Source organism: Chiloscyllium punctatum, chromosome 42, assembly GCF_047496795.1.
Source record: "Chiloscyllium punctatum isolate Juve2018m chromosome 42, sChiPun1.3, whole genome shotgun sequence".
NCBI lineage: Eukaryota > Metazoa > Chordata > Chondrichthyes > Orectolobiformes > Hemiscylliidae > Chiloscyllium > Chiloscyllium punctatum.
In genome coordinates, this window is record NC_092780.1 from 42,021,802 (window position 1) to 42,049,557 (window position 27,756).

Here is a 27,756-nt window from a genome sequence, read left to right on the forward strand (position 1 = left end):
TAATCGCTTTATTTTCTTAAACAATAATCAAAATATTCATAATCCCTTTTTGTATCTGATACTAACTGGTTTGCTATATTTTACTGTTCTTTATATCTTTTCTACACAAATCTCTTTTGCTATTTCCAAAATATTGTTATACACAATGAACATTGATTCCAGAACTGAATCGTGTAGGACGTTCCTATGGACTCCCAAGATTGAAATCTGTGCTTTTGTCCTGTTATCTCAGGTTAGAATTTGAAAGGGTTAACTAACATTGTGAATGGACTCCATCCATCAAAGTATAAGGGTTGTTTCTGGAAGGAGAGAATCAGTCTCAGTTCTACTTCTGGTCTGTGTTTGTTACCAAAGCTTTGAGAGAATGTTTTAGTGGTAGCAGTGCAAACTTCTGATGTCTCACAAGAGATCATCATATATCCTAGCCGTAATATAACTATCAATTAATAAACATCAACTGTTTAAATTAGATTAGAATCCTTACAGTGTGGAAACAGGTCCTCCAGCCCAATGACCCTCCGTAGAGTAACCCACCCAGACCCATTCCCCTATCCTGTATTTACCTCTGACTAATGCACCTAACCTACACATCCCGAACACCATGGGCAATTTAGCATGGCAAATTCATCTAACCTGCATATCTTTTGGATTGTGGGAGGAAACCAGAATACCTGGAAGAAACCCACGTAGACACGAGAAGAGCAAGCAAAATCCACACAGGCAGTCACCCAAGGTTGTAATTGAACACAGGTCCCTGGTGCTGTGAGATAGCAGTGCTAACCACTGAGCTACTATGCTGCCTGGTTAACAAAGAGTAAGCCTATCTTCTGCCTGAGATTTTGTGTAGGCATTTTCTGCCACATGATCTGGACAAATCCTTCATCTTCTCTGGCGATCTCCTGTGTGGTGCTGTGTCAAAGGTTTTTCTAATGTCAGTACACATTACTTTTGCCTCATTACTCCCTATCTGACCTTTTCAAATATTCTCCGTAATATGTCAGATGAAGTCATTTCTTTTGAAGTCTATACTAGCTGCTTCTATTTTCTCTGTTTGTGATTCTATTTAGTTAGAATCACATTCAGAATAATGAAAACAGTTTGATATTCTGTATGAGATTTCACAGAATGGAATGGAATCTTGGTCAAGAACAAAAATGGTTGGAGAAATCCATCAGCTCTGGCAGCATCTGTGGAGAGAAAAAAGAGTTAACATTTCAATTCCAGTGACCTTTTTGTTCCAGATTTCCTGCATTGGCAGCTCTTTGCTTTACTATGGAATTATGTCTTATGCTTCACGTTTCAAATAATTGTGAGCCTTCCAATGTAGCTTTTCTTAAACAAGATAAGTCACAGTGGCAGTAGCAAAGTTTAAAAAGCTACATTGTCAGTCAAGGATTTCTAAGCGGGGGCATGATATCAATTGTATCGCGATGCTTGTTTCTATGTTGTAACTTTGATGTAGTTTTATTAATTTTCCTCCAGTTTAACAATTTTTATATGTCTTACTATTTTCCAAGCACACAAGTTATTATTTGCTGTGTGTACATATGACTTGAGTTAAGTGTATGCTACATCGCTGTGTGTAATGATACGCCAAATTTCGATATTCAGCATTCTCTAAGTTGTCAGCTTGAGGTGAATTGCAGTTTGTGTCACTTGTTACAGTTCTTCCCAATTTTTCAAACTTTGCAGCAAATATGGGTAGAAAATGTAACCTAATGTAAGAAGAAGGAAAAAGGAAGGGATAAAACTTTCATACGTCTCAACGCAACCCATATTTGTTTTTTTTTGCAGGAACAAAATCTAAAGCTTTCCTCATATGGATAGAAATTGTTAAAATACAAATAAGGTTTTTTTTTAAAGATACAGCTACATAAGTAAATGTGGAAAAAAGAGGTTTAGAAAATATACTTCAAAGGATAATAGTACTGGTCATTCTGCTATAACGTAACAGTTCTGTAACCTCGCGCCATAGAAAATCGAGGTATGGAAAACTCTATAGAAAATCGCCCTGTAGAAGATCGCTAATATAAAATCGCTGAACCCGTGCAGTAGAAAGTTTGTGTTATCTAAACAATGGCCACTATTTATCAATCACATTTTAGCCAACTTGCACTGACAAAATACATATTCTAGCAAAATAGCCTGTAAAAACAATTCAAAATGCCAATATCCAAGTCTGATATTCAGTTCAAATATTCCAACAATAGTGTTGATATTGTTTGTGAATATCTTTTAGATTGTGACTTGCTGCAAAATCTGATTAGAAGCTGAGTAACTACATGAGTGCTTTAAACCTTTATCTGGATAATGCTGGTAATGTCAGAGAAGTTCTGTGTTGAACATAGACAATGTCATGTGCCACTGGAGATGAATGACCTGAGTCTATGCTGTATATTTTACATCATATAATTTTGTTCACATAAATTATTTGGGTTTTCGTCGAAGAGGTTTTGGTTACTCCTGATCAGTGCTTGAATACATTCAAATATGTCACTGATGGAAGAATATGCCTGAACAGCTGTGGTATCAAGATGGAATTCTTCAGTGTGTCATCATCATTTGCAGTCTCTCACAGATAAAGATGACTCTCTTCCACTCTCAGGATTACAGACTCCTGCGGCTTCTGTGGGCAGTGTGTAATATTGATTTGGCCTCACTGGGTCTGGTCTTGTTTTCTGCTCCTGTTTCAAATTGCAAGAATTGTTGGGAGAGAATCCAAACTTTTACAGAAATTCTAGTACATTACGATTCATGTTGAAATTTCTTTGGCAAGTAAGGATGTTATGAAACTTGAAAGGGTTCAGAAAAACATTATAAGGATGTTGCCAAGTTTGGAGGGTTTGAGCAATTTTCCCTGGAGCATCGGCGGCTGAGGTGTGACCTTTATAGCTGTTTATAAAATCATGAGGGGCATGGATAGGGTAAATAGACAAGGTCTTTTTCCTCGAGTGAGGGAGTCCAGAGCTAGAGGGCATAGGCTTAGAGTGAGAGGGGAAACATTTAAAAGGGGCCTAAGGGGCAACTTTTTTCACACAAAGGGTGCTGTCAAGGTATGGAATGAGCTGCCAGAGGAAGTGGTGGAGGCTGGTACATTTACAACATTTAAAGGCATCTGGATGAATATATGAAGAGAAAGGGTTTAGGAGGATATGGGCCAAGTGCTGGCAAATGGGACTAGATTATTTCGGATATCTGGGTCAGCATGGAGGAGTTGGACCGAAGGATCTGTTTCTGTGCTGTGCTATGATTCGTAAATTGTCTTAGGGCATTCAGCAATTGATATGGAACATCTTCAGGTTTTAGTTCCTTTGTCAGACTCTTTGAAGATTATTAGGAACAAAATAAACTTTTTCAATTTCAAAGTAAATTGTTGTAATTCACCCCTATGAAGATAGTACTTTGCTCTTTCATGACCCAACAACAGCAATTGTCGTATATTGTTAAAACTCTTAAAATATCCCTAATCTAGCATAAATAATTTCGGTCAGAACCCAAGTGAGGTCATGAGCTCCAAGGCAGCAATCGCCAATAGTCTTCCCAATCCCAGCTTTTCGAAGTCTTGTCGCTACCATTTCCACCCACAGAACACACAGCCCACTGAGGAGTCACAGCAATTTTCAAGCCTCAGAATAGGATCTTTGGGAGTCACTAGTCTCGGAATTCAGAAATATTGCTAGGAATTCAGAACTGAAGTGGGGAATAAAATTGCAGCAAGTCTCTATGAGTCAATACACTCATCTGGAGGGATCAGACAGCTAAGTTCAGAGAGAATATGTAATGAGATCCAGTACTACAGAAAGGCAGAGGAAGAGAGAGAGCTTTGAAAGTCAGCTAAGTTCAAAGACAAAATAATGAGAGTTAATGCTCAAGTGTTAATTTTGGCTCACTAGTACCACTCTTGCCTCCAAGTCAGAAATCATGGTTCACATCCCACTCCAGAGACTGGAACACGTAAATGCCACATTGCAGCAATACTAAGGGAGGTCTGCATTGTCAGAGGTACTGTGTTTCAGCTGAGAAGCTGCATTGAGGAAAAATCTTTCATCTCCTGTAGATACAAAAACCTCTATACAAATTTTCCAGGTATCCTGCCCAATGGTTATCTCTCAGTCAACACCCCCCAAAAAATATGCTCATCTGTTTCATTGCTGTGTGTGGGAACTTGCTGTATGCAAATAGACCACCATGTTTCTCTACAATACAGCACTGACTGCACTTCAAACTTTTCACTCCTTTTTAAGTATGAACTAGAGAGCAACAACAATCTGTGCTCAATGATATTCAAAACATATTTTCCCCACCCTGAGTTGGCTACTTGGTTTTATGAATTTACACTAAATACTGGTAATTAGTTTAATGTGGATTGGTATTACGGTGTTGTTCTCAATAAAATGCCTGAAATTTTCATTTCTGTAGTATCTTCAATATTAACATATCTGAGGGCTCAAATGGAAACAAATAAACAAGCAGTTGATGGACTCAGGAAGGAGACTGACAAATCGGTCATGCAGAATGCTTTAAAAAATATTTTAAAATTGAAAAGTGGTGACGTGGTTTATTCAGGAGGTTGTTGCAGAGGGCAGGACTGCCACAGCTGAAGTTTCTGTTGTGTCGGCTTTTAAATAAGGTCAGTTTCAAAGAACCCAAGCATGCAAAAGGGAATATGGGGGTAGAGGAGTTTGCAAAGCACAGAGGAGGGAAGACAATGCCGATATTTGAAATTTGAGGACAGAAGTTTATGTTCAGGTTACAGAGGAAAGAAGTGAGATAGCACTTGGTGTTTTAAATTGTATCATGACAGTATTATGGAATCTTTTAAAACTCTATTTTAAAAATTGTATTTTTCAAATTGGACTGATTCAAAATGGACTCTGAGGTCATCACTTCTTGCAGATTTTGCCACTTTCTTGTGTCGCTCAATGATAAAAGGATATTCCCAGATGTGAAAGACATCTTGAAAATCAATGGATTGTTCACAAAAGTATTGACCCTTTGACTTGTTTGACTTATTTCTGATTCTATTGTGGTTATTGTGTTCAAGTGATTACCCATTCCAAAATCTCAACTGTCAGAAATGGATCCTAGGATATTTTTGTATAATTCCAAATCTTTTTAAATTAAGCAACAAGTTTGGAGCATAGGAATGAAAGTAAACCATTTAACTCCCTTGATTCTATTGATTGACTTCATGGCTATCTGAACACTGACTTGAGAGGTTCGCATTTGGCCTACATTTCTTAATAACTATGGATAACAAAAGTCTGTCAATCCCAGATTTAAAATCAACAACTGATCTGTTTTCAGTTCCAAGAGAGTTCAAACTTTCAACCAGATTTTGCAGCTCAATTTGTTTCCTGATTTCAATCCTAAAATAATTTTCCTCTATTATCGTGTTGAACAAAGAAAATTTACAGCCCAGGAATAGGCCCTTCGGCCCTCCAAATGTACTGTCTAAAACTGTCGGTCAATTCCTAAGCATTTGTATCCCTCTGCTCCTCACCTACTCATGCATCTGCCCAGACACATCTTAAATGAATCTACTGTGCCTACCTCTACCACCTCTGCTGGCAACGCATTCCAAACGCCCACCACCCTCTGTGTGAAATACTTGCTGCGTGTATCTCCCTTAAACTTTCCACCTCTCACCTTGAAAGCATGACCCCTCGTTACTGAATCCTTCACCCTGTGAAAAAGCTTGTCTATGTCCACCCTGTCTATATCCTTCATGGTTTTGTAAACCTCAATCAGTTACCCCCCACCACCCCCATCTCCTTTTTTCTAGTGAAAAAGATCTCCATGTAATTTAATCCTTTGAAGCCAGGGTCTCATTCTGGTGAATGCATTAAATTTATGAAATTTGTGCAATTTGTTAAAACACAGACAAATTGTGTTTTTCTGCAATTGCAAATTAATCTAGTAAAAATATCACTCATTGTCAGTATTGTTTTTGTTGATTGGTAGTTTTAATTTATCACTTCAATCTCCCAGTTCTAGAAGAAAAATGAGATTAGGTATTAGTAAATGTACCTTTTTATGTTTATTGTTCTTGGAAGCAAGTTTGTATGCCATTTTATTGTTGTCTCAAATTTGTTGAATATTTACAGTCTAACAGATTGAAATACTTCTACATTTCCTATTTCACCTCCTCATTCCTGGTATTCTAATTTGAAAACTTTTGTGTACTAATGCTTCAGTGTACCAGACTGTCAGTCAGTGCTCTTATTTAACTGAGTACATCTAATGAAGAGTGGGCTCTTAGATTACACTCCTCTGAAATTGAGTTGTTCAGAGTATAATGAGCTGGACTGAAATGCTAAAACTGACTAATGTGGCAATGCTAGTTCAAATAATTGTGATTTTACACAAAAAGCATAAAAATACAACATTTGAATTATTGGTTTAAATTGCTTTTTGTATGTGTTTCATTTTCTGGTTTACTGCGTAAGCATTCACTATGAATAACATGACTGGATAACGTCAATATCCTTAATAATCTTGGAAAAAATAAAATGAATCACTTCATCTCTTCTGTAGGAAACAAACTTTAGTTTTAAATAATTGTTTTAATAGCACCAGCCAGCAAAAAAGCCAATTGATTATGATTTCCTTGGGTGCCTTTATAGACGATGCAGAATTGGGGTTTACGCTACTCAAAAAGTAAAACATTTCTTGGACAGAATGCAAAGGATTGACATTTTTGACGTAACTGACATTTACAAACCTCTCCTTTTCTATTTCCTGAACACTCACCTCTCCTTCAATTTCCACACATCTTGGCACTTTTTATTTCAATATGTTTCTAAAATGATCAGTCCACCAGTTTTTCAGAAAATCCTTCTTTATTTCCACATCTAACCCTGTCTTCCTTCCTTTGCAAAGATCGTCAATATATTACCAGCACCACCAGCTATAAATTCACCTATCCCTTGGTACCGTAGGAAAGGTCATTATCAGACTGCAAGCATATCACTCAAGGTTTGTTCACTTACCCAAGCCTCGTATGCTTGGTGACTGTGTATGTTTCCTGGAAAATGTCATCATTTCTCTGTGATATGCTTGGAAATAGGACTTCTTTTGAACAGAGAAGGAAATATTATCAATAAGGTATTCATGTGTCCAGTCCATGTCAAGAATACCATAGTTTGTCTTTTTAAAATTAGTTTTGTTTTTCTACTTAGGAGTGGCCATACATTACTGGCATTTTGGTTCTCACGTCAAGAAAACAAACTGAACCGCCAACAGACCATTGAGCTGGGACACCACATCCTTAAAGCTCACATATTCAAGGTATTTGATTCTGTATGAAACAGGTTTGAAGAGGTTACATCACATCACTGTCGTGTGTGCATGCAGTTGAGTTTCGAGAGAATGGCTCAAATCATCATGATACAGCTGAAAGTGGAACCAAATAGCACAGAGACCTAGATTAATGTTCAGGAATGAGTTCAAAGCCACTCCCTCCCTGCCCCAAAACAGCTGGCAGAATTCAAATTCAATTAATAAATCTGATGTAAGATGCTAGTCTAATTGTAAGACAGAAACCTATCTAGTTACTGTATTGAGCTTCAAGTGTTGTAACATCAAGCAAAGCTAAACCAAATCAGCCTCCCTATCCCTGGATTCACAACACTGTAAAATGAAATTGAATTACCTTAAATTGTTAAGTCATTCCTAACCAGACTGAAGAATAACAGATATCACACTCTTAAACTTAAACAAAAATTAATAATATATTATTAATAATCTAACTTTAGCTGAACATGGGTAAATAACAAGGCAATATGCTTGATAGCTATGATCTAAGCCCAATCTTCTTTAACCGGAATGCCCCACTCTCTCACCGACAGACACAGTTAAGAGATAAACTAAAAGGAAGAAAATAAAGGAACAATTTGCCAATTCAACAGTATGAAAATGGGTACCTGGTCTTGAGAAATCCTTGGTTAATGGAGTTGTTGATGGGCAATTAAATTAGGTCTTGCCTGAATTCTGAAGTCACCAAATCATACTCAATAAACAGATTCAATAGCCTTCCAGGATTATTCAGTCACTTCTTATTTTCTAATCACAAACGAACAAGTTGACAACCAAAGAGAGAGAAAGAGCAAAACACAGCAGAACCATCAAGAAGTTTTTTTTAACAACAGGCTGATGGCTTCAAAGCCCCAGTCAGAACTACATAGAGACATGAACACAGCCCATCCATCACGCAAATCAGCCTCCCATCCATTGACTTCATCTATACTTTCCGCTGCATCAGGAAAACAACTAACGTAAAAAAAAACCCTCCGATCCCAGTTATACTCTTTTCCGTCGTGCAGAAGATATAAAAATTTGTATACAGGTACGAACAAGTTCTTCCCCACTGTTGTCAGCTTTTGAATGGACCTCCTTAATGCTGATGTTGATCTCTGTCTGCACCTTGGCAGCTGGAGCATTGTATCCTGCACTCTGTTTTGTTACCCTGATGCACTTGAATAGTCTGATCTGCTTGTAAAGCACGTAAGACTACATTTTCATGTTGCCTTGATACATCTGTTAGGAATAAAGCAAATCAAATGAGAACTAGTTCACTCTTCTATCCTGTCTTTTTACCAGCATTCTGCATGATTGGCTGGTCAGCACCAATCTGTTCTTGATTGACCAATTCAACATTCAATAAATGCCAATCCTGAGCCCAGGTCATTCCAGTCCAGTAGTTGTCTTAGGACAATAGTTAACCTGCAATGATGTTCGTTAACCTGCAATGATGTTCCCGAGCCAATTCCCATAAACAAACATGCCCTCTCCTTTCCAAAGCAAGCTGCTGCTCAAAGTTTTAATTCTGAACTTCAGCTCACAGTTCTAAACCAAAAATGCAAATACAATAGTGAAGATCTCAATAGATGTAAATCTGGCATGCTTTCTTGTTCTAACCTATGTGTGACTCCAGACCTGAAGCAATGCAATTTCCTTTTGCAATTTCCTTTTAACTGCTTTTGAAATGGCTCAACAATCAACTCCATTGTATCAAACTGCAAGAGAAATGTAGTTCATATCATTAACTATATTTAAATATATCTTAAATATATTTTATCATCATATTTGTATCTCAGTATTGGGATGATGAGTGCAATGCAGCTGGAAGCTAATTGCAACAGTTGCATGATATATGCATGATGTGTGCAAAGCAGTTATCACTGCTACATGTTCAAAGCAGGCAAGAGTAAGCTGGCCTTTCAGTTAATACACTTGAATATTTAACATAATTATGTCTTGTTTCTGGCAGGAAAAATAATTCACTGTTTCTTTTGTTTCTCTTCAAGGGTCTGAGCAAAAAAGTTGGTGTTTCCTCTTCAATACTCCAAGGCTTATGGATATCTTACAGCACAGAAGGGCTATCCACTGCATTAGCATCTTTACGCAATTTATACACTCCAAACATCAAGGTAAAGCAATAACTACTGGCTAACTCTGGCTGTCATGTCATGTTTTTAGCCCTGAATTTGAATCCAGCAATTGATTCCAGCAATAAGAGCAATTGATCACAGCTTTGTTAGCACCTAGATTTTCAAGCATTGGCATCCAGTTCTCTGTGTGCATGAATTTGTGGCATAAGAGCACATTATATTTGACAATGGTCTTGCAACTTAAAGAAAACCTGATGCCAAACTGAATATCATTTAGCATGTTGTACAGCATGTACAGTTTGGGCCAAAAGGCCTGTCTCCATGCTGTAGGACTCTATTTAACTCTCCATGTTTCAGCACTTAATGCAATTAAGTGAACAGTAGTAACCTTGTAGGTTTACAGCATATCTTAAAAGTGAAATTTACTGTTTACACAGAGTTCATTTCCATTATGTGGCAAATAATGTTTGCTGGGAGCAGCAAGAAAAATGTCAGCATCAAACCCCTGTCCCACTTTGATAGATCAGTCCCACCTACCTTTGTATCGTATTTCTTATTCCCTTTTCCACTATATCATGTCTTGACTTAATTTGTGACCCCAAAACTTGGATACTTTAAAATATTAAGAATCAGTCCAGCACAAAATTTCATAGAGATCCATCCGGAGCCTATTCTTCCATTCTGTGGGATAGTCTCTTCCTCCCATCTGAAAAATCTCCACTTGTGACTAGTCTCTGTTTTCTGTTTTTAAGCCAAATATCTGCCCAACTTCATTTTTCGCCTTTTACTGTCATCTTGAATATCACTGGCAGAGGTGAAACCTTCCCAAAGGTTTTGCAAATTGCCAACTGATTCACCAAGACATTGATGTTTTTGAAAACCTGTCATATACTGTTGAAACATAAATCCATGATGATATGTTGGGCTTACTCAAGCTAAAGTGATAAAGTTATTTAATTTTGTACTTTTAATGTATCAAAGTTTTGTTTCAAAAAATACAAACTACCTTTTCACTGATGTATTTGCAGCTGAGCATGGAAGCAGATGTCAAATCATCAGCTTAATTGTTAGTGGATACGAACATCTTGTACAATTATTCTTATTGAGCACATTTAAAAATATGTCAGTCTGTGCTGCCACAAATTTTCCATCATTTGTGTTTGTCCTTCTGTTTAAACTTCCTCAAAGATGGATGTTAAATGATGTATTTAAACATCATTGCTTTGATGAAGGGAACTATTTTAGATATAATCCTTCGAGCCTGTTAATTCTATTAGATCACTGTCACTGTCTTTTGGAATTACTTCAAGCCACCTTGCATGTTAATTCAATTTCTTCATACTGTCGTTTGTTTCAATAATTTCTCCAAGTCAATTTATCTAATCAGCAACTGATGTGTCAACATATTTTAAAAGGATCAAAGGAATTCAAACAAATTCATAAATATTTGGCAGTTTAAGTTCTCATCCTTCAGCCAATTTGATGCAGGGCGGCACGGTGGCACAGTGGTTAGCACTGCTGCCTCACAGCACCAGAGACCCGGGTTCAATTCCCGCCTCAGGCGACTGACTGTGTGGAGTTTGCACATTCTCCCCGTGTCTGCGTGGGTTTCCTCCGGGTGCTCCGGTTTCCTCCCACAGTCCAAAGATGTGCAGGTCAGGTGAATTGGCCATGCTAAATTGCCCGTAGTGTTAGGTAAGGGGTATGGGTGGGTTGCGCTTCGGCGGGGCGGTGTGGACTTGTTGGGCCGAAGGGCCTGTTTCCACACTGTAAGTAATCTAATCTAATCTAATTTCAATTTATGTTCAGTGCCCCATCAAATAAGTGATTAAGGTGTAATGAGTGATGGTGATGATATTTCACAATGGAGTGACATACTCACGGTCAACCTGTAACCCATCTCATTCAATCATAGAATCCCTATAGAACATAGAAAAGTACAGCACAGAACAGGCCCTTTGGCCCACAATGTTGTGCCGAGATTTAATCCTAATGTAAAATATAGTAACAATTTATGCACCTCTCAACTCACTGCTATCCATGTCCATGTCCAGCAGTCGCTTAAATGTCCCCAATGACTCTGCTTCCACCACCACTGCTGGTAATGCATTCCATGCATTCACAACTCTCTGTGTAAAATACCTACCTCTGACGTCTCCTTTATACCTTTCTCCGAATATCTTCAGACTATGACTTCTCGTACCAGTCAATCCTGCCCTGGGGAAATGTCTCTGGCTATTGACTCTATCGATTCCTCTCATTATTTTATACACCTCTATCAGACCTCCTTTCTTCCTCCTCCTCTCCAGAGAGAAAAGTCCGAGCTTATTCAACCTTTCTTCATAAGGCAAGCCCTCCTATCCAGGCAGCATCCTGGTAAACCTTCTTTGCACCCTCTCCCAAGCTTCTGTATCTTTCCTATAGTAGGGCGACCAGAACTGGACACAATATTCTAAGTGTGGCCTCACCAGGGACTTGTAGAGCTGCAACGAAATCTCACGGCTCTTAAACTCTATCCCCCTGTTGATGAAAGCCAAAATACCATATGCTTTCTTAACAACCCTATCCTCTTGGGTGGCAACTTTGAGGGAGCTATGTACTTGCACACCCAGATCCCTCTGTTCCTTCGCACTGCCAAGAATCCTGTCTTTAATCCTATATTCAGCATTCGAGTTCGACCTTCCAAAATGCATCACTTTGCATTTATCCAGGTTGAACTCCATCTGCCATTTTTCAGTCCAGCTCTGCATTCTGTCTATGTTGCACTGCAGCCTGCAGTAGCCCTCTATATTATCGACGACATCTTCAACCTTTGTGTCATCTGCAAATTTACTAACCCACCCTTCAATCTTCTCATCCACATCATTTATAAAAACTATAAAGAGCAGAGGCCCAAGAACAGAGCCCTGCGGGACCCCACTCAACACTGACCTACAGGCAGAATACTTCCCATCTACAACCACTCTCTGCCTTCTGTCAGCCAGCCAATTCTGAATCCAGATAGCCAAATCTCCCTGCGTTCCCATACTTCCTGACTTTATGAATGACCCTATCCTGGGGAACCCTATCAAATGCCTTGCTGAAATCCATATACACCACATCCACTGCTTGACCTGTCTTGACACCTCCCCAAAGAACTCGATAAGATTTGTGAGGCATGACCTGCCCCTCACAAAGCCATGCTGACTGCCTTTAATCACACTATGCTTTGCCAAATAGTCATAAATCCTATCCCTCAGAATTCTGTCCAAAACTTTGCTGACCACAGACGTAAGACTGACTGGTCTGTAATTGCCAGCGATTTCCCTATTGCACTTCTTGAAAAGCGGAACAACATTCGCCTCCTTCCAATCCTCTGGTACAACTTGCGTGGAGAGTGAGGAGGCAAATATCCTCGCCAGCGGCTTAGCAACCTCCTTTCTTGCTTCCCGGAGCAGCCTAGGATAAATCTGGTCTGCCCTGGGGACTTATCAATCTTAATGTTTTCCAAAATTTCTAGCACATCAACTTCATCAATCTTCATCTGGTCAAGACTATATCCCAGCTCCTCTAAGTTTTCACTTATAACAAGTTCCCTTTCCTTGGTGAAAACTGAAGCAACAAACTCATTTAGAGCTTCCCCTATCTGCTCAGACTCCACGCACAAGTTCCCTCACGATCCCTGATCGGCCCTAACGTCTCCCTGATCATTCTCCTATTCCTCACGTATGAGTAAAACGCCTTTGGGTTCTCCCTAATCTTCTTGCCAAGCCTTTATCGTGCCCCCTCCTGGCTCTCCTCAGTGCATTTCTGAGCTCCTTTCTAGCCAGCCTGTAATCCTCTAAAGCTGTGCTAGATCCTTGCTTCCTCCACCTTACATAAGCTGCCTTCTTCCTTTTGATGAGAAGTTCTTCTGTTCTCGTCATCCAAGGTTCCTTAATCTTTCCTCCTCTTACCTGCCTCAGAGGAATAAATTTGTGCATCACTCTCAACAACTCCTTAAATAGTCTCCACATGTCTGCTATGCCCTTTCTGTGCAACAATTGCTCCCAGTCTATACTTCCCAACTCCTGTCTGATAGTGTCATAATTTCCTTTTCCCCAATTGAATATCTTCCCTCGGTAATTGCTCCTTTCACTTTCCAAGGCTATGCTAAATGTGAAGCAGTTGTGATCACTGTCACCAAAGTGCTCTCCTACCACGAGATCTGACACCTGTCCTGGCTCGTTGCCGAGCACCAAATCCAAAATGGCCTCTCCCCTCATCGGTCTGTCAACATGCTGAGTTAGGAAACCCTCCTGAACACACCTGACAAAATTGGCTCCAACCAAACCATCTACACTTAGGAGGTTCGAGTTGATATTGGGAAAGTTGAAATCACCCATAACAACAACCCTGCTACTTTTGCATTTTTCCAGAATCTGCCTGCCTATGAGATCTTCAATCTCTCTACTGCTATTAGGTGGTCTGTAGAAAACCTCCAATGCAGTGGCTGTTCCCTTGCTGTTCTTAACTTCCACCCATACTGACTCAGTAGACAAACCTTCCTCAACAACCACCTTTCTGTAGCTGTGATGCACTCTCTGATTAACAATGCTACACCCCCTCCTCTTTTTCCACCCTCCCTGTTCTTTTTAAACGTTCTAAACCCTGGAACATCTTGCAACCATTCCTGCCCCAGTGAAACCCACGTCTCCGTTATGGCCACAACATTGTAGTCCCAAGTACTGATCCATGCTCTAAGTCCGTCACTCTTATTTCGGACACTCCTTGCATTAAAGCATACACACTTTAACCGATCCCTTTGTTTCATCGTGTGAGAAACCTTCCTTTTAGATTCAATATATCCTGTCACTGTCATGTCTACAACTGACCCCCTCTCAGACATGTGGCTCTGATTCCGACTCCCCTGCCAAATTAGTTTAAACCCTCCCGCATCAGACAAGCAAATCTTCCACCCAGGACATTTGAACCCCTCCAGTTCAGGTGCAACCCGTCCTTCATGTACAAGACAGTTGCCTGAGGTGAGAATTGAACCCGGGTCTCTGGTGCTGTGAGGCAGCAGTGCTAACCACTGAGCCACCGTGCAGAAAGAGGCCATTCAGCCTACTGAGTCAGCACAGACACTCTGAAGAACATACCACCAAGCCTACCCCATCCCTGTCATTCTTCATGGAGTTAATATACAATCCAAGTAACCTGCACATCTTTGGACTGTCGGAGGAAACTGGAACATACAGAGAAAACCCACACAGTCACGGGGAGAATGTGCAAACTCCACACAGTTACCTGAGATGGAATTGAACCTGATTTCCTGGTGTTGTGCAACAGCAGTACAATTCACTGTGCCACTGTGCTGCTCCCACTCATTTAAACTGTACAGCGAGTTTCAGTTTACTGCTCGTTGACAGCAGTTGACTTACACAACTCACCTGTGTTTTTCTTACTGGTCCTTACTTGTGCAGCAATTGTCATTACAAACTCTGGGCTTACAGTCCATAAACAAAAAGATTTAAAGGTGAAATTCCAAAGTACTTCATGGTTTAATGGGTATTGTCACAGAACTTGGGAATAACCCCTTTTGAAATGTTGTAATGTTTGGGAAGATGAGTTTCCTCATTTTTATGTTTTTCATCCATTGATGAATATATTATTTAAATATATTTTGGTTAAAGAAAATCAATATTGCAATTATATTATTGTGTTCAACTCACAGTCTAGAAATAAGTTTCAAGAACCAAATTCCTTCAAAGTGTGAAGGCTGCATGTTTATTTGACTGATTATGAAACTTTGGACCTTTCTAGCATAACGCTTTGAAATATTGGAGGAATCTTTGAATTTGAAAGTTAAGGGAACATTACTGTCAACAGTGTGTTAAGTAATGGAATTGATTATCAGGTGTAATGATGTGAATAGCTTCTGAGAAAGTGTTTTAAAGTGAAGCCAACATGGATTTTTACGCAAAATCTTTTCTGACATCCCTGAGGAAGTGACATCATAACTTAATAAGTTAGAACTGATACAAGGGAAGTGGCAAATTGAGAGGGAGGAGCTGACAAGTAGGAGTGTCGGTGAATGAGAGGCCTCAAACAAGAAGATTGGGAATTTGGAGGAAAGCATCAATTTGAAAGAAACAGTAAGCAACAAGGAAAAGCTGTGTTGAAAGAGTTTATAAGTTAAAAATTAGTAAACACGTTTTGGGGCCAATTAGATTCAAGATAGCCAATGTGAAAATTATAGGTTGTGAACCCATTCTATTATTATAGATTTCAGTGTAATAAGTCAACATTTGAAACCTCAAAATCTCTCCCATAATGTTGGTTGACTTATGCATCGAGTATAAAAGTGAACTACCAGTATAGATTGGTTGCTATCTCTGTTATTCCCAATATGGAATCTGCGCTGCGTGGATGTGCTTAAACTGCTGATCCAATGCATCCAGTTATATGGTGCCTGTAAGTAACACATCCGTTTCTGGGGTGAAAAATTGGGGCTAATTACCAATGGTACTCATGCACCGCAAGACATAGGAGCAGACATTAGGCCATTCGACCCATCGAGTCTGTTCTGCCATTCAGTCGTGCCTGATAAAGTTTCTCAACCCCATTCTGCCACCTTCTCCGTGTAACCCTTGATCCCCTTGACAACCAAGAATCTATTTCAGTCTTAAATACACTCAATGGCCTGGCTTCCACAGCCTTTTTTGTGGCAGTGAATACATGGCACATTGAAGAAATTTACTGGTATGCCAAATAGATGCAGAATCATTGAGCTGAAAATTTGGGGTCATCTTTTATGGGAGGTGGACTTATAGGCCAACCTGTGCAACATGATCTCTAGCACATGTTTCTTAATTTAAAAAAAGACATCTGTTTAGTCCGTTGTTATCAAGCATTCAAGGATTACACAAGTGTTAAATGAGGGGTAGTTGTGTAAATTAAATTTGTGTGCACTTTGCACCAAAGCTTGATTATACAACAATTACTTAACTGTGTGCAGCTACTAATATGTTTATTTTAACAATAATTTTATGTTTTACAAGCTTGAATACCTTTTTGAAGAAACAATGAACCAATAAATATATCTTTCAAAATTATTCTTGCAGCCAAGTTATATTTTCCAATGTCCCAATTGGCCCTCACTATTTTTCTGTTGAATATCGCTGATGCACTCCAGTCCCTTTCAATAAAGGACAAACGGCTATTTACTGCCTTAATTACAACTAAACACAGAAAGTAGGAGCGGGAGCAGGAGTAGGCAATTCATCCCTTTGGGCCTGGTTCACCATTCATGGCTGATCATCCAATTCATACCCAGTTCCCACTTGCTCCTCATACCCCTGGTCTCTTTAGTCCTAAGAACTGTATCTGTCTCTTCCTTGAAAACATGCAACGTTTGGCCTTAACCACTTATTTTGGCATAAAATTTCACAGGCTCACCACTCCCTTGGTGAAAAACATTCTCCTCATCTCAGATCTAAATGGTCTACCCTGTATCCCTAGACCAAGACTCCTGATTCTGGACTCCCTGGAGCATCCTTCTTGCCTTTATCCTGTCGAAAGGTTTCTGTGGGATCTCCCTTCATTCTTCTAAACTAGAGTGAATATAGTTCTAACTGATCCATTCTCACTTCTTCATCAGTCCTGCCATCCCAGGACTCGGTCTGGTAAACCTTTGTTGCTCTCCCCCGATAGCCAGAACATATTTCCTCAGAGAAGGATACCAAAATACTCACGGTACTTGAGGTGTGATCTCACTTAAAGCCCTGTACAATTGCAGCAAGACATCCTTGTTTCTGTATTTCAATTCTGTCACTAAGAAGGCCAACAAACCAATTTGTCGTCTTTGCTGCTTGCTGCATTTGCATGCTTATTTTCAGCGACCATTGTACAATGACACCCAGATCTTGTTTGCAGCTCTCTCTTACTCAATCAGTTGTCATTCAGGTAATAATCTGCCTTTCTGTTTTTACTACCAAAGTGGATAGCCTCATTTTATCCACTTCATCTGTCATGCATTTGCCCAGTCATTCTAATTATCCAAATCACACTGAAGCGTTTCACCTTCTCACCCTGCTTTGTTCATCTGCAAACTTGAAGATGTCACATTTAGTTCCCTCATCTAAATAATTAATATATATTGTGAATAGTTGGAGTCCAAGTTTTGAGCCCCACAACACCCCACTCGTCATTGCTTGCCACTTGGAAAAAGACACACTTATTCCTACTTTTTTTTTCCTATCCTCCAACTAGTTGGAATATTGTGTGCAATTCTGGTCTCCTTCTTACAGGAAGAACATTGTGAAACTTGAAAGGGTTCAGAAAAGATTTACAGGGATGTTACCAGGGTTGGAGCTATAGGGAGAGGCTGAATAGGCTAGGGCTGTTTTCCCTGGAGCGAAGGCTGAGGGGTGACCTCGGAGGTTATTAAAATCATGAGGGGCATGGATATGGTAAATAGACAAGGTCTTTCCCCTGTGGCGGGGGAGTCCAGAACTAGAGGGCATAGATTTTGGGTGAGAGGGGAAAGATTTAAAAGGGACCTAATGGGCAACTTTTTCATGCAGAGGGTGGTACATGTATGAAATGAGCTACCAGAGGAAGTGGTGGAGTCTGGTACAATTATAATATTTAAAAGGCATCTGGATGGATATATGAATAGGAAGGGTTTAGAGGGAAATAGGCCAAAAACTGGCAAATGAGACTAGATTAATTTAGGATATCTAGTCAGTATGACGATTTGAACCAAAGGATCAGTTTCTGTGACTCTATGAACCTATGACTCTAATTCTCTATACATGTCAGTACACTACACCCAATCCCGTGCATTTTCATTTTGTATGCTAATCTCGTATGTGGGATCTTGTTGAAAGCTTTCTGAAAGTCCAAGTAAACCACATCCACTGGCTCATCCATATCTACTAGTTAAATCCTCAAAACATTTCATTAGAATGGTCAAGCATGATTTTTCTTTCATTAATCCATGCTGTCTCTGTCCAATCCTATCACTGTTTCCAATTGTCGTCCTCTTAATTCTTTCAGGATGAACTGTAGCATTTTTCCAATGCCAGGCTAACTGATCGATAATTCCATTTCCTCTGTATCTACTTTTTTAAATAGGGGAGGTGCATTAGCTACCCTCCAAACAACAGGAACTATTCCCAAGTATGTAAATCTGGAAAAAATTGACTACCAGCGTATCTACTATTTCTAGGACCACTTCCTTAAGTAATCTGGGATGTTGATTATCAGGCTTTTTGGTCTTTAATACCACAAATTACCCAACACCATTTCCCTGTTAACACTCATTTCCTTCAGATCCTCCTCCTTCACTTGATCCTGTGTTACCCCACATTTTTGGGACATTATTTGTGCCCTCCTTTGCAAAGACAGAACCAAAGTGCATTCTTAAATGGTCTGCTATCTCTTGTTCCCCATGATAACTTCACCTGTTTCTGACTGTAAAGGACCTACATTTGTCTTCACGAATCCTTTTCTCTTCACATACCTGTAGAAACTTTTCCAATCAGTTTGTATGTTCCCCACAAACTGATTCTCCTATTCCATTTTTCCCTTGTTAATCAATTTCTTTAACTTCTTAAATTTAAACTGCTCAAAATCATCAGGTCTGATGCAATTTTGATCAATTTCTATGCTACTTCCTTGGAACCAACACTACCCCAAATTTCTTTCATTAGCCATGGTCAGGCTACCTTTCCCATTTTATTTTTGTGCCAATTATTTCAGTTGTTTACTGTACCTGCATGCTAACTTTATGTCAAAGTGTGGTGCTGGAAAAGCATAGCAGGTCAGGCAGCATCTGTGGAGCAGGCAAATTAATGTTTCGGACATAAGCCCTTTATCAGCGTTTGGGAGGGAAGGGGGCTGAAAGATAAATAGAGATGCGGCTGGTGTGAAAGCTAGCTGGAAAGGCGAGATGTAGATGCAGGTGGGAGGGTGATGGTGATATTTTGCAGTGCAGGGTGGAGTGGATAGGTGGGTAGGAAGATAGACAGGTGGCTCAGTTTAAGAGGGCGGAGCTGAGTTGTAGGGTTGAATCTGGGATGAGACAAATATATTAAGGACAAAAGGGTAACTAGGGAGAAAATAGGGCCCCTCTAAGATCAGCAAGGTGGCCTTTCTGTGGAGCCACAGAAAATGGGAAGATACTAAGTGGATATTTTGCATCAGTATTTACTGTGGAAAAGGATATGGAAGATATAGACTGTAGGGAAATAGATGGTGACATCTTGCAAAATATCCAGATTATAGAAGAGGAAGTGCTGGATATCTTGAAACGGTTAAAGGTGGATAAATCCCTAGGACCTGATCAGGCGTACCAGAGAACTCTGTGGGAAGCTAGAGAAGTGATTGCTGGGCCATATTTGTATCATCGATAGTCACAGGTGAGGTGCCGTAAGACTGGAGGTTGGCAAACGTGGTGCCACTGTTCAAGAACAGCGGTAAAGACAAGCCAGAGAACTATAGACCAGTGAGCCTGACCTCAGTGGTGGGCAAGTTGTTGGAGGGAATCGTGAGGGACAGGATGTACATGTATTTGGAAAGGCAAGGACTGATTAGGGATAGGAGAAAGTGAGGACTGCAGATGCTGGAGATCAGAGATGAAAATGTGTTGCTGGAAAAGCGCAACTCCTTGGATGCTGCCTGATTAGGGATAGTCAACATGGCTTTGTGCGTGGGAAATCATGTCTGATTGAGTTGATTGAGTTTTTTGAAGATGTAACAAAGAAGATTGATGAGGGCAGAGCAGTAGATGTGATCTATATGGACTTCAGTGAGGAGTTTGACAAGGTTCCCCATGGGAGACTGATTAGCAAGGTTAGATCTCATGGAATACAGGGAAAACTAGCCATTTGGATACAGAACTGGCTCAAAGGTAGAAGACAGAGGGTGGTGGTGGAGGGTTGTTTTTCAGACTGGAGGCCTGTGACCAGAGGAGTGCCACAAGGATCAGTGCTGGATCATCTACTTTTCGTCATTTACATAAAGAATTTGGATGCGAGCATAAAAGGTACAGTTAGTAAGTTTGCAGATGACACCAAAATTGGAGGTGTAGTGGACAGCGAAGAGGGTTACCTCAGACTACAATAGGATCTGGACCAGATGGGCCAATGGGCTGAGAAGTGGCAGATGGAGTTTAATTCAGATAAATGCGAGGTGCTGCATTTTGGGAAAGCAAATCTTAGCAGGACTTATCCACTTAATGTAAGGTCCTAGGGAGTGTTGCTGAACAAAGAGACCTTGGAGTGCAGGTTCATAGCTCCTTGAAAGTGGAGTCGCAGGTAGATAGGATAGTGAAGAAGGCATTTGGTATGCTTTCCTTTATTAGTCAGAGTACTGAGAACAGGAGTTGGGAGGTCATGTTGCAGCTGTTAAGGACATTGGTTAGGCCCCTGTTGGAGTATTGCGTGCAATTCTGGTCTCCTTCCCATTGGAAAGATGTTGTGAAACCTGAAAGGGTTCAGAAAAGATTTACAAGGATGTTGCCAGGGTTGGAGTACTTGAGCTATAGGGAGAGGCTGAACAGGTTGGGGCTGTTTTCCCTGGAGCGTCGGAGGCTGAGGGGTGACCTTATAGAGGTTTACAAAATTATGAGGGGTATGGATAGGATAAATAGACAAGGTCTTTTCCCTGGGGTCGGGGAGTCCAGAACTAGAGGGCATAGGTTTAGGGTGAGAGGGGAAAGATATAAGAGAGGCCTACGGGGCAACCTTTTCACGCAGAGGGTGGTATGTGTATGGAATAAGCTGCCAGAGGCTGGTACAATTGCAATATTTAAAAGTCATTTGGATGGGTATATGAATAGGAAGGGTTTGGTGGGATATGGGCCGGTTGCTGGCAGGTGGGACTAGATTGGGTTGGGATATCTGGTCGGCATGGACAGGTTGGACCGAAGGGTCTGTTTCCATGCTGTATATCTCTATGACTCTATGTGTTGTGGGGAGATCAGGAAACTGGTAAAATCAGTGTTGCTGCTGTGTGGTTGGTGGGTCCCATGGTGGAAGATTAGGCATTCTTCCTCCAGGCTTTGGGTGGCTTAGATTTGGTGGTGGAGGTGGTCCAGGACTTGCATGTCCTTGGTGGAGTGGGAGGGAGATTTTAAGTCACATGGCGGTAGGGTTGTTTGGTCCATGTGTCCCTGAAACTTTCCACGAGTTGGTGTCCTGTCTCTCCAATGTAGAGGAGACCACATCGAGAGCAGCAGACACCGGAGATTAAGTATTTGGAATTGCAGAAAGATTTCTGCCGGCAGTGGAAGGATCCTTTGGAGCCTTGGATGGAGGTGATGGGGGAGGTGTGGACACAGGTTTTGCAATTCTTGCGGCACCTAGGGAAGGTGCCGGGAGTGGAGTGTGGGTTGGTGGGAGCTGTGGACCTAATGAGTAAGTCACGGAGGGAATGGTCTCTGAGGAATGCTGATAGGGGCAGGGAAGGAAGTATATACAATGTACTGGTGTCTGTTTGTAGGTGGCGTAAATGGTGGAGGATAATGTGCTGTGTCCAGAGATTATGGGGGGTGGAAGGTGAGGACTGTGAGGTTCAATCCATGTTGCGGTTGGAGGGGTGAGGTTAAAGAGCTGAAGTGTGGGAAGTAAATCTAGTCCCACCTGCCAGCACCCGGCAGAGCATTGTTCACCACGTAGGTGGGGAAAGTTCGATCCTCTTTCAAGATAGGAAGTCACCTAGAATGTCCTGGAGGGGAATTGTTTCTCCTAGGAGCAGATATGATGGAGGCGGATGAAATGGGAGTAAGGGATAACTTTATGTTACTTGTACAGGTGCATCCAAGACTTTATAAGGTTTACAATTTTTACAATACATTTGCTTCTCTATTCTTTCACTCAAAGCAGAAAGTCCTTGTGCTTGCCCATCACCTTATTGTCCACTCAGTTAAGTTGTCTAAATCTATTTGTAGCCTCTTTTTGACTTCCTCACAGTCTGTATTCTCAACTAACACTGCATCATTTGCAAATTTGGATACATTCCTCTCTGTCTGTTCATTTAAGTCGTTAATACAGATTGTAATTAGCTGAGGCCCTAGCACTGATCTGTCAACTTGAAAATGTGTAATTTGTGACAGTCATCAACATAAGATGATTTCTGGAAGAATTAAAGAAACAAATATACATCTTATTAGGAGGTTGATTTTTATGGGTAAATCAGATCAAATTAACTGAATGGCCTTCACAATCTGCTTTAAACTTTTACATGTAGAAACTTGGCCAAGGAAACAGAAAAGCAGCCAGTAAGAGCGTTTCAAGCTGGCAAACAAGTGTCAAATCTTTGTTGAATCATCATAGCACTTTTGTCATTCCTTATGTAACCACAAGGCTTATATACACATACACGGATGAGCTTGGACCATTTCAATATTTAACATTTATTCATTTTTAGTCCCCAAGCATCAACTTTCTGGAATGAAATGCAAAGCACATAAAGGTATTCAGCTTAACAGTAATTGCAATACGTATTCTGTGAGGTGACTAAAATGAAATATTTAACGTCAGTTTTTTAATCCAAATATGCTATTGCATCTCCAACTGATATTTTACAGGACACTTCAGCAACTGAGTAAATTCATGCTAATGCTAGAAAATAATTTGTGAATCAGACAGATTTATGGAATAATCTTATTTGGAAGGGTGAGAGTAATATAACCCAGATCCAGAGAAAACTTCAGTCCAGACAAATAGGGATAATGGAATCCTGTCACTGCTAATTGCTTAAAACGTAAACTGTCTTTTACTCATTGTTATTGAGATGCCAAGCATACTGTTGCTTTTTAGTTCACAATGAAAATGGAAAGCAACTTTTTTCACCACTGTGCTATATCCCAACCTAGTGGTTCAGTGAGTGAAATACACTCCACCCTCAAACCTAAGACAGCCAGTCTGAACGAGCAGTTGCCTATATTTACTAGTTAAGCTCCTACCCAAAAATATTACCATTTGCGTGAAGTACCAGAGGGCCACTGATCCAGCAAAAGTTGTTGCCTCAAGGGTAGAGCAATGCTGGAGAAAAAAGTGAAACATTAATTTTTATCTAACTTATATAGTCTAATGGTTAGGTCCATGCCGCCCACCAACCCACCTTCTACACCCGGCACCTTCCCTTGCTGCCACATGAGGTATAAAATCTATGCCTATTACCTCTATCCAAAGCCCCAAAGGATCTTTTCACATCTGGTAGAGATTTTTCTGCCATCCATCCACCGCACCTGTTGCGTCTGTTGCTCTTGATGTGGTCTCCTCTCCATCGGGGAGACAGGATGCCAACTCAGAGCATTCAGGGAACCTCTCTGGACACACACACCAAACAACCCTACCGCACTGTGATCGACCACTTCAACTGTCCCTCCCACTCCCCCAAGGACATTTCTCATCCTGGCCCACTGTCACCACCAAATCCAAGCCACCCAACAACTGGAGGAAGAATGCCTCATCTTCTGCCTTGTGACCCATCAACCACACGGCATCAATATCGACTTCACTCGTTTCTAAATCCCCTTTGCCCCCCTCCCCTCACTTCATCCCAGATCTAACCCTCCAACTTGGCACTGTCCTCTTGACCTGTCCATCTTCCTTCCCACCTATTTGCTCCACCCTCCCCACTGATCTATCACAATTACCCCCACCTGCATTCACCTATCGCCTTCCCATCTACCTTCCCCACCCCCCCACCCCCCACCCCACCTTCCTATTTATCTCTCATCCCCCTTACCCCCACTTCCCTGATGAAGGGCTTATGTCCAAAATGTTGACTCTCCTGCTGCTCAGATGCTGCCTGACCTGCTGTGCTTTTCTAGTGCCATCCTTTTCAATTCCAGCCTAATTGTTGGTTGCATTGGCAAATGACTAGGCAACAAATAAAATGGATCACATTTTTAGTTGCCAGACCACAGGTTTATTTGAGTTAACCCAACAAGAGGTTAAATATATTTGAACACATTGAAGTAAGTATCTTCTGAATAACACAATGCACAATATTCATATTATTAGGATTGGAAATCAGATTATCTTTCTTTTTATTTATTTTAAATTGGGCTTTTGCCATTTAAGTTGTGCATGTTTTCTGTGAAATCATAGAAATTATATCACAGATGATGACCATTTGGCCCATTGTACATTACTGCTAATACTTAGACTGTAATTATTCAAATCCTAGTGCTGTTTACTTTCCCTAAATCCTTACATTTATTCAAACATCCAATCGCTCAGTAATTATTACATTGTCAGTAGACATTTCTGGTAAAACTTTCTTTGAATGATCCCCTGTGCAAAGAAAATCTTTCAACTTTCAACTGTTCACTAGTAAACTGCTGGAAATATATATTATTCAAATCATAATTGAGTAGATAACTTTTTCTTTGCTGATTTGTGTCAATCCAGACTTTGTTAACTGGATTACATAAACATAGAGAGCATCCAGGTTTCCAAATGAAGGATGTGCCCTCTTGAATGCCTCCGTTGAACCTGCTTGCACTACACCTTCAGGAAATGCATTCTATGGATGTATATTTGAGAAGCATTTGCTGTGTGAAAGGTTTCTCTTGCACCACATTTGCTTTTTATACAAATCACTTTGTACATGCCCTCTCATTCTTGACCTTTTTTATGCGTGGAAACAGTTTCTCCCTATCTACGCTCTCTAGCCCACTCATGATTTTGGTACTTCTATCAAACACCCTATTAGGCTTCTCTCCGAAGACAACAGTCCCCACACTTCCAGTCTATTCTCACAAATGAAGTTTCTCAACCTGAGAGCTATTCTTGTCAATCTCTTATGCACTCTCTAAAATGCAATCACATTCTTCCTATAATACAGTGCCCAGAACAAGGCCGATGTCTAACTAATATCTTACACAAATTCAGCGTCTCTTCGAGTCATAGAGATATACAGCATGGAAACAGACCCTTTGGTTCAACTCATCCATACCAATCAGATATCCCATATCCCTCCAAACCCTTCCTATTCATAAACCCGCCCAGATGCCTTTTAAATGTTGCAGTTGTACTAGCCTCCACCACTTCCTCTGGCAGCTCATTCCCGACACATACCGCTCTCTGTGTGAAAACGTTGCCCCTTAGGTCTCTTTTATATATTTCCCCCCTCACCCTAAGCCTATAGTTCTGGACTCTCCCACCCCGGGGAAAAGACTATGTCCATTTACCCTTTCCATGCCCCTCATGATTTTATAAACCTCTATAAGGTCACCCCTCAGCCTCCGACACTCCAGGGAAAACAGCCCAAGCCTATTCAGCCTCTCCCTATAACTCAAATCCTCCAACCCTGGCAACATCCTTGTAAATCTTTTCTGAACCCTTTCAAGTTTCACAACATCCAAATGATCAAAAGTGGTTACCACTATTGCAGGGAAAACCATCTTAAAAATATCCTTCATTCTTTTAGCATTCTTTTACTCTTGGAAATATAAACAAATCAATATAAAAGTTGTATTTCTGCAGTTTCAACAAGTTTCAAAGAAGCAAGGTGATTTAGATGGGAAGCTGTGAACATTATGGGTCGAATGACACAGTGCGCATTTGGCACTTCTCACTTAGTTTCTGTCCTGTTGAAAGTCTGTTGCGTTCAGTGTATTGCAGAGTCAGTAATATCCTACTGGTATCACAGAGAGACAGGCATCTTTATGATGTATGTCGGTGTTTTTTTTCATGGGAAGTTTCTCAGACATTTGAATGCTGTGAGATTCATAAAATTAAAAGTAATTTCTGATTGGAAGTCAGACTTTTAAGTATATTGGTATAGATATTAAATAGAATAAATCAGGAATGATTCTGGTTCAATAGTCCATTCGATATAATTCTTCCTGTCAAACTTCGGCACCTTACGCATGTGCGCATTGAACTTCATATGCTGCCGATCTGCCCACTCCACCAACTCATCTATGTCCTTTTGAAGTTCTACAATATCCTTCCCACAGTTGATAATGCTTCAAGGTTTTCTGTCATCTGCAAACTTTAAAATTGTTCCCTTCACATCAGTGTATATTGGAAAAAGCAAGGCTCCCAAAACTGACTTCCAGCAAATTCCGCCGCAACACTTCATCCAGCTGCTAGGATATCCTTGAACAGCTCATATCTGTTTCTTATCGCTCAGCTAATTTTGTATCCACATTGCTGCTTTCCCTTTAATTGTACAAGCTATAACTTTTCTCACAAGTCTGTTGTGTGGCACTGTATCCAATTAATTCTGGAAATTCATATACATCACGTGAACAACTTTACCTTCTTTGATCCTCCTTCTTAGCTCTTCAAAATGTCCCAGCAAGCTACTTAAATTCAGTTTGCCCCTTAGAAATCCCCTCCTAATCAACCTATCTTTTTCCATGTGACTACTATTTCTGTCCCAAAGATTTGTTTCCACAAGTCGTCCTACCATTCAAGTTAAACAGCCTAATCTGTAATTGCTCGGCTATCCTTACAACTATTTTTGAATAAGGGCATTAAGTTTACAAATCTCCAATATGTTGGCCCCTGCTCTGAGTCTAGTGAAGACTGAAATATTGTCATCGGTGCCCCTGAAATATCCACACTCCCTTCCATATTTTTGACGACATAATCGATGGATATTTTATAGCTAATGGATATTAATGGGGCACAGAGTGAAAAGGTAGGGAGGTGATGCTGAATTCATTTAAGACATTTGGCAGACTTCAACGGCAAGGTCCCAGGGAGTGTTGCTGAACAAAGAGACCTTGGAATGCAGGTTCATAGTTCCTTTAAAGTGGAGCCTCAGGTAGACTGGATAATGAAAAAGGCTCAAAGTTTGGGAGAAGATTTGTAGCTCGGGTGCTCGTTGTTGTGGTTCTGTTCGCCGAGCTGGGAATTTGTCTTGCAAACATTTCGTCCCCTGTCTAGGTGACATCCTCAGTGCTTGGGAGCCTCCTGTGAAGCGCTTCTGTGCTGTTTCCTCTGGCATTTATTGTGGCCTGTCTCTGCCGCTTCCGGTTGTCAGTTCCAGCTGTCCGCTGTAGTGGGCGGTATATTGAGTCCAGGTCGATGTGTTTGTTGATAGAGTCTGTGGATGAGTGCCATGGCACTAGGAATTCCCTGGCTGTTCTCTGTTTGGCTTGCCCTTATAATGCTCTATAATGGAACGACACGACCAGCTATCCTTAGTAGCCACGCACACAGATGACAAGCAACATGAATTCGACTGGGACAACACTACCATTATAGGGCAAGCCAAACAGAGAACAGCCAGGGAATTCCTAGAGGCATGGCACTCATCCACAGACTCTATCAACCAAACACATCGACCTGGACCCAATATACCGGCCACTACAGCGGACAGCTGGAACTGACAACCGGAAGCGGCAGAGACAGGCCACTATAAATGCCGG

General features: G+C 40.7%; 1 protein-coding gene across 15 annotated transcripts in view; it reads left to right on the forward strand.

Moving 5' to 3' along the window:
- Positions 1-27,756, forward strand: part of LOC140465920 (protein TANC2-like) — a 1,065,959-nt gene that overhangs the window by 932,861 nt on the left and 105,342 nt on the right. For all 15 annotated transcript variants that reach the window (XM_072561864.1, XM_072561863.1, XM_072561859.1 and 12 more), the window contains 2 exons: positions 7,182-7,290; positions 9,309-9,431. In XM_072561864.1, the coding sequence (XP_072417965.1) occupies positions 7,182-7,290; positions 9,309-9,431 (232 nt within the window). The remainder of the gene's footprint in view (positions 1-7,181; positions 7,291-9,308; positions 9,432-27,756) is intronic.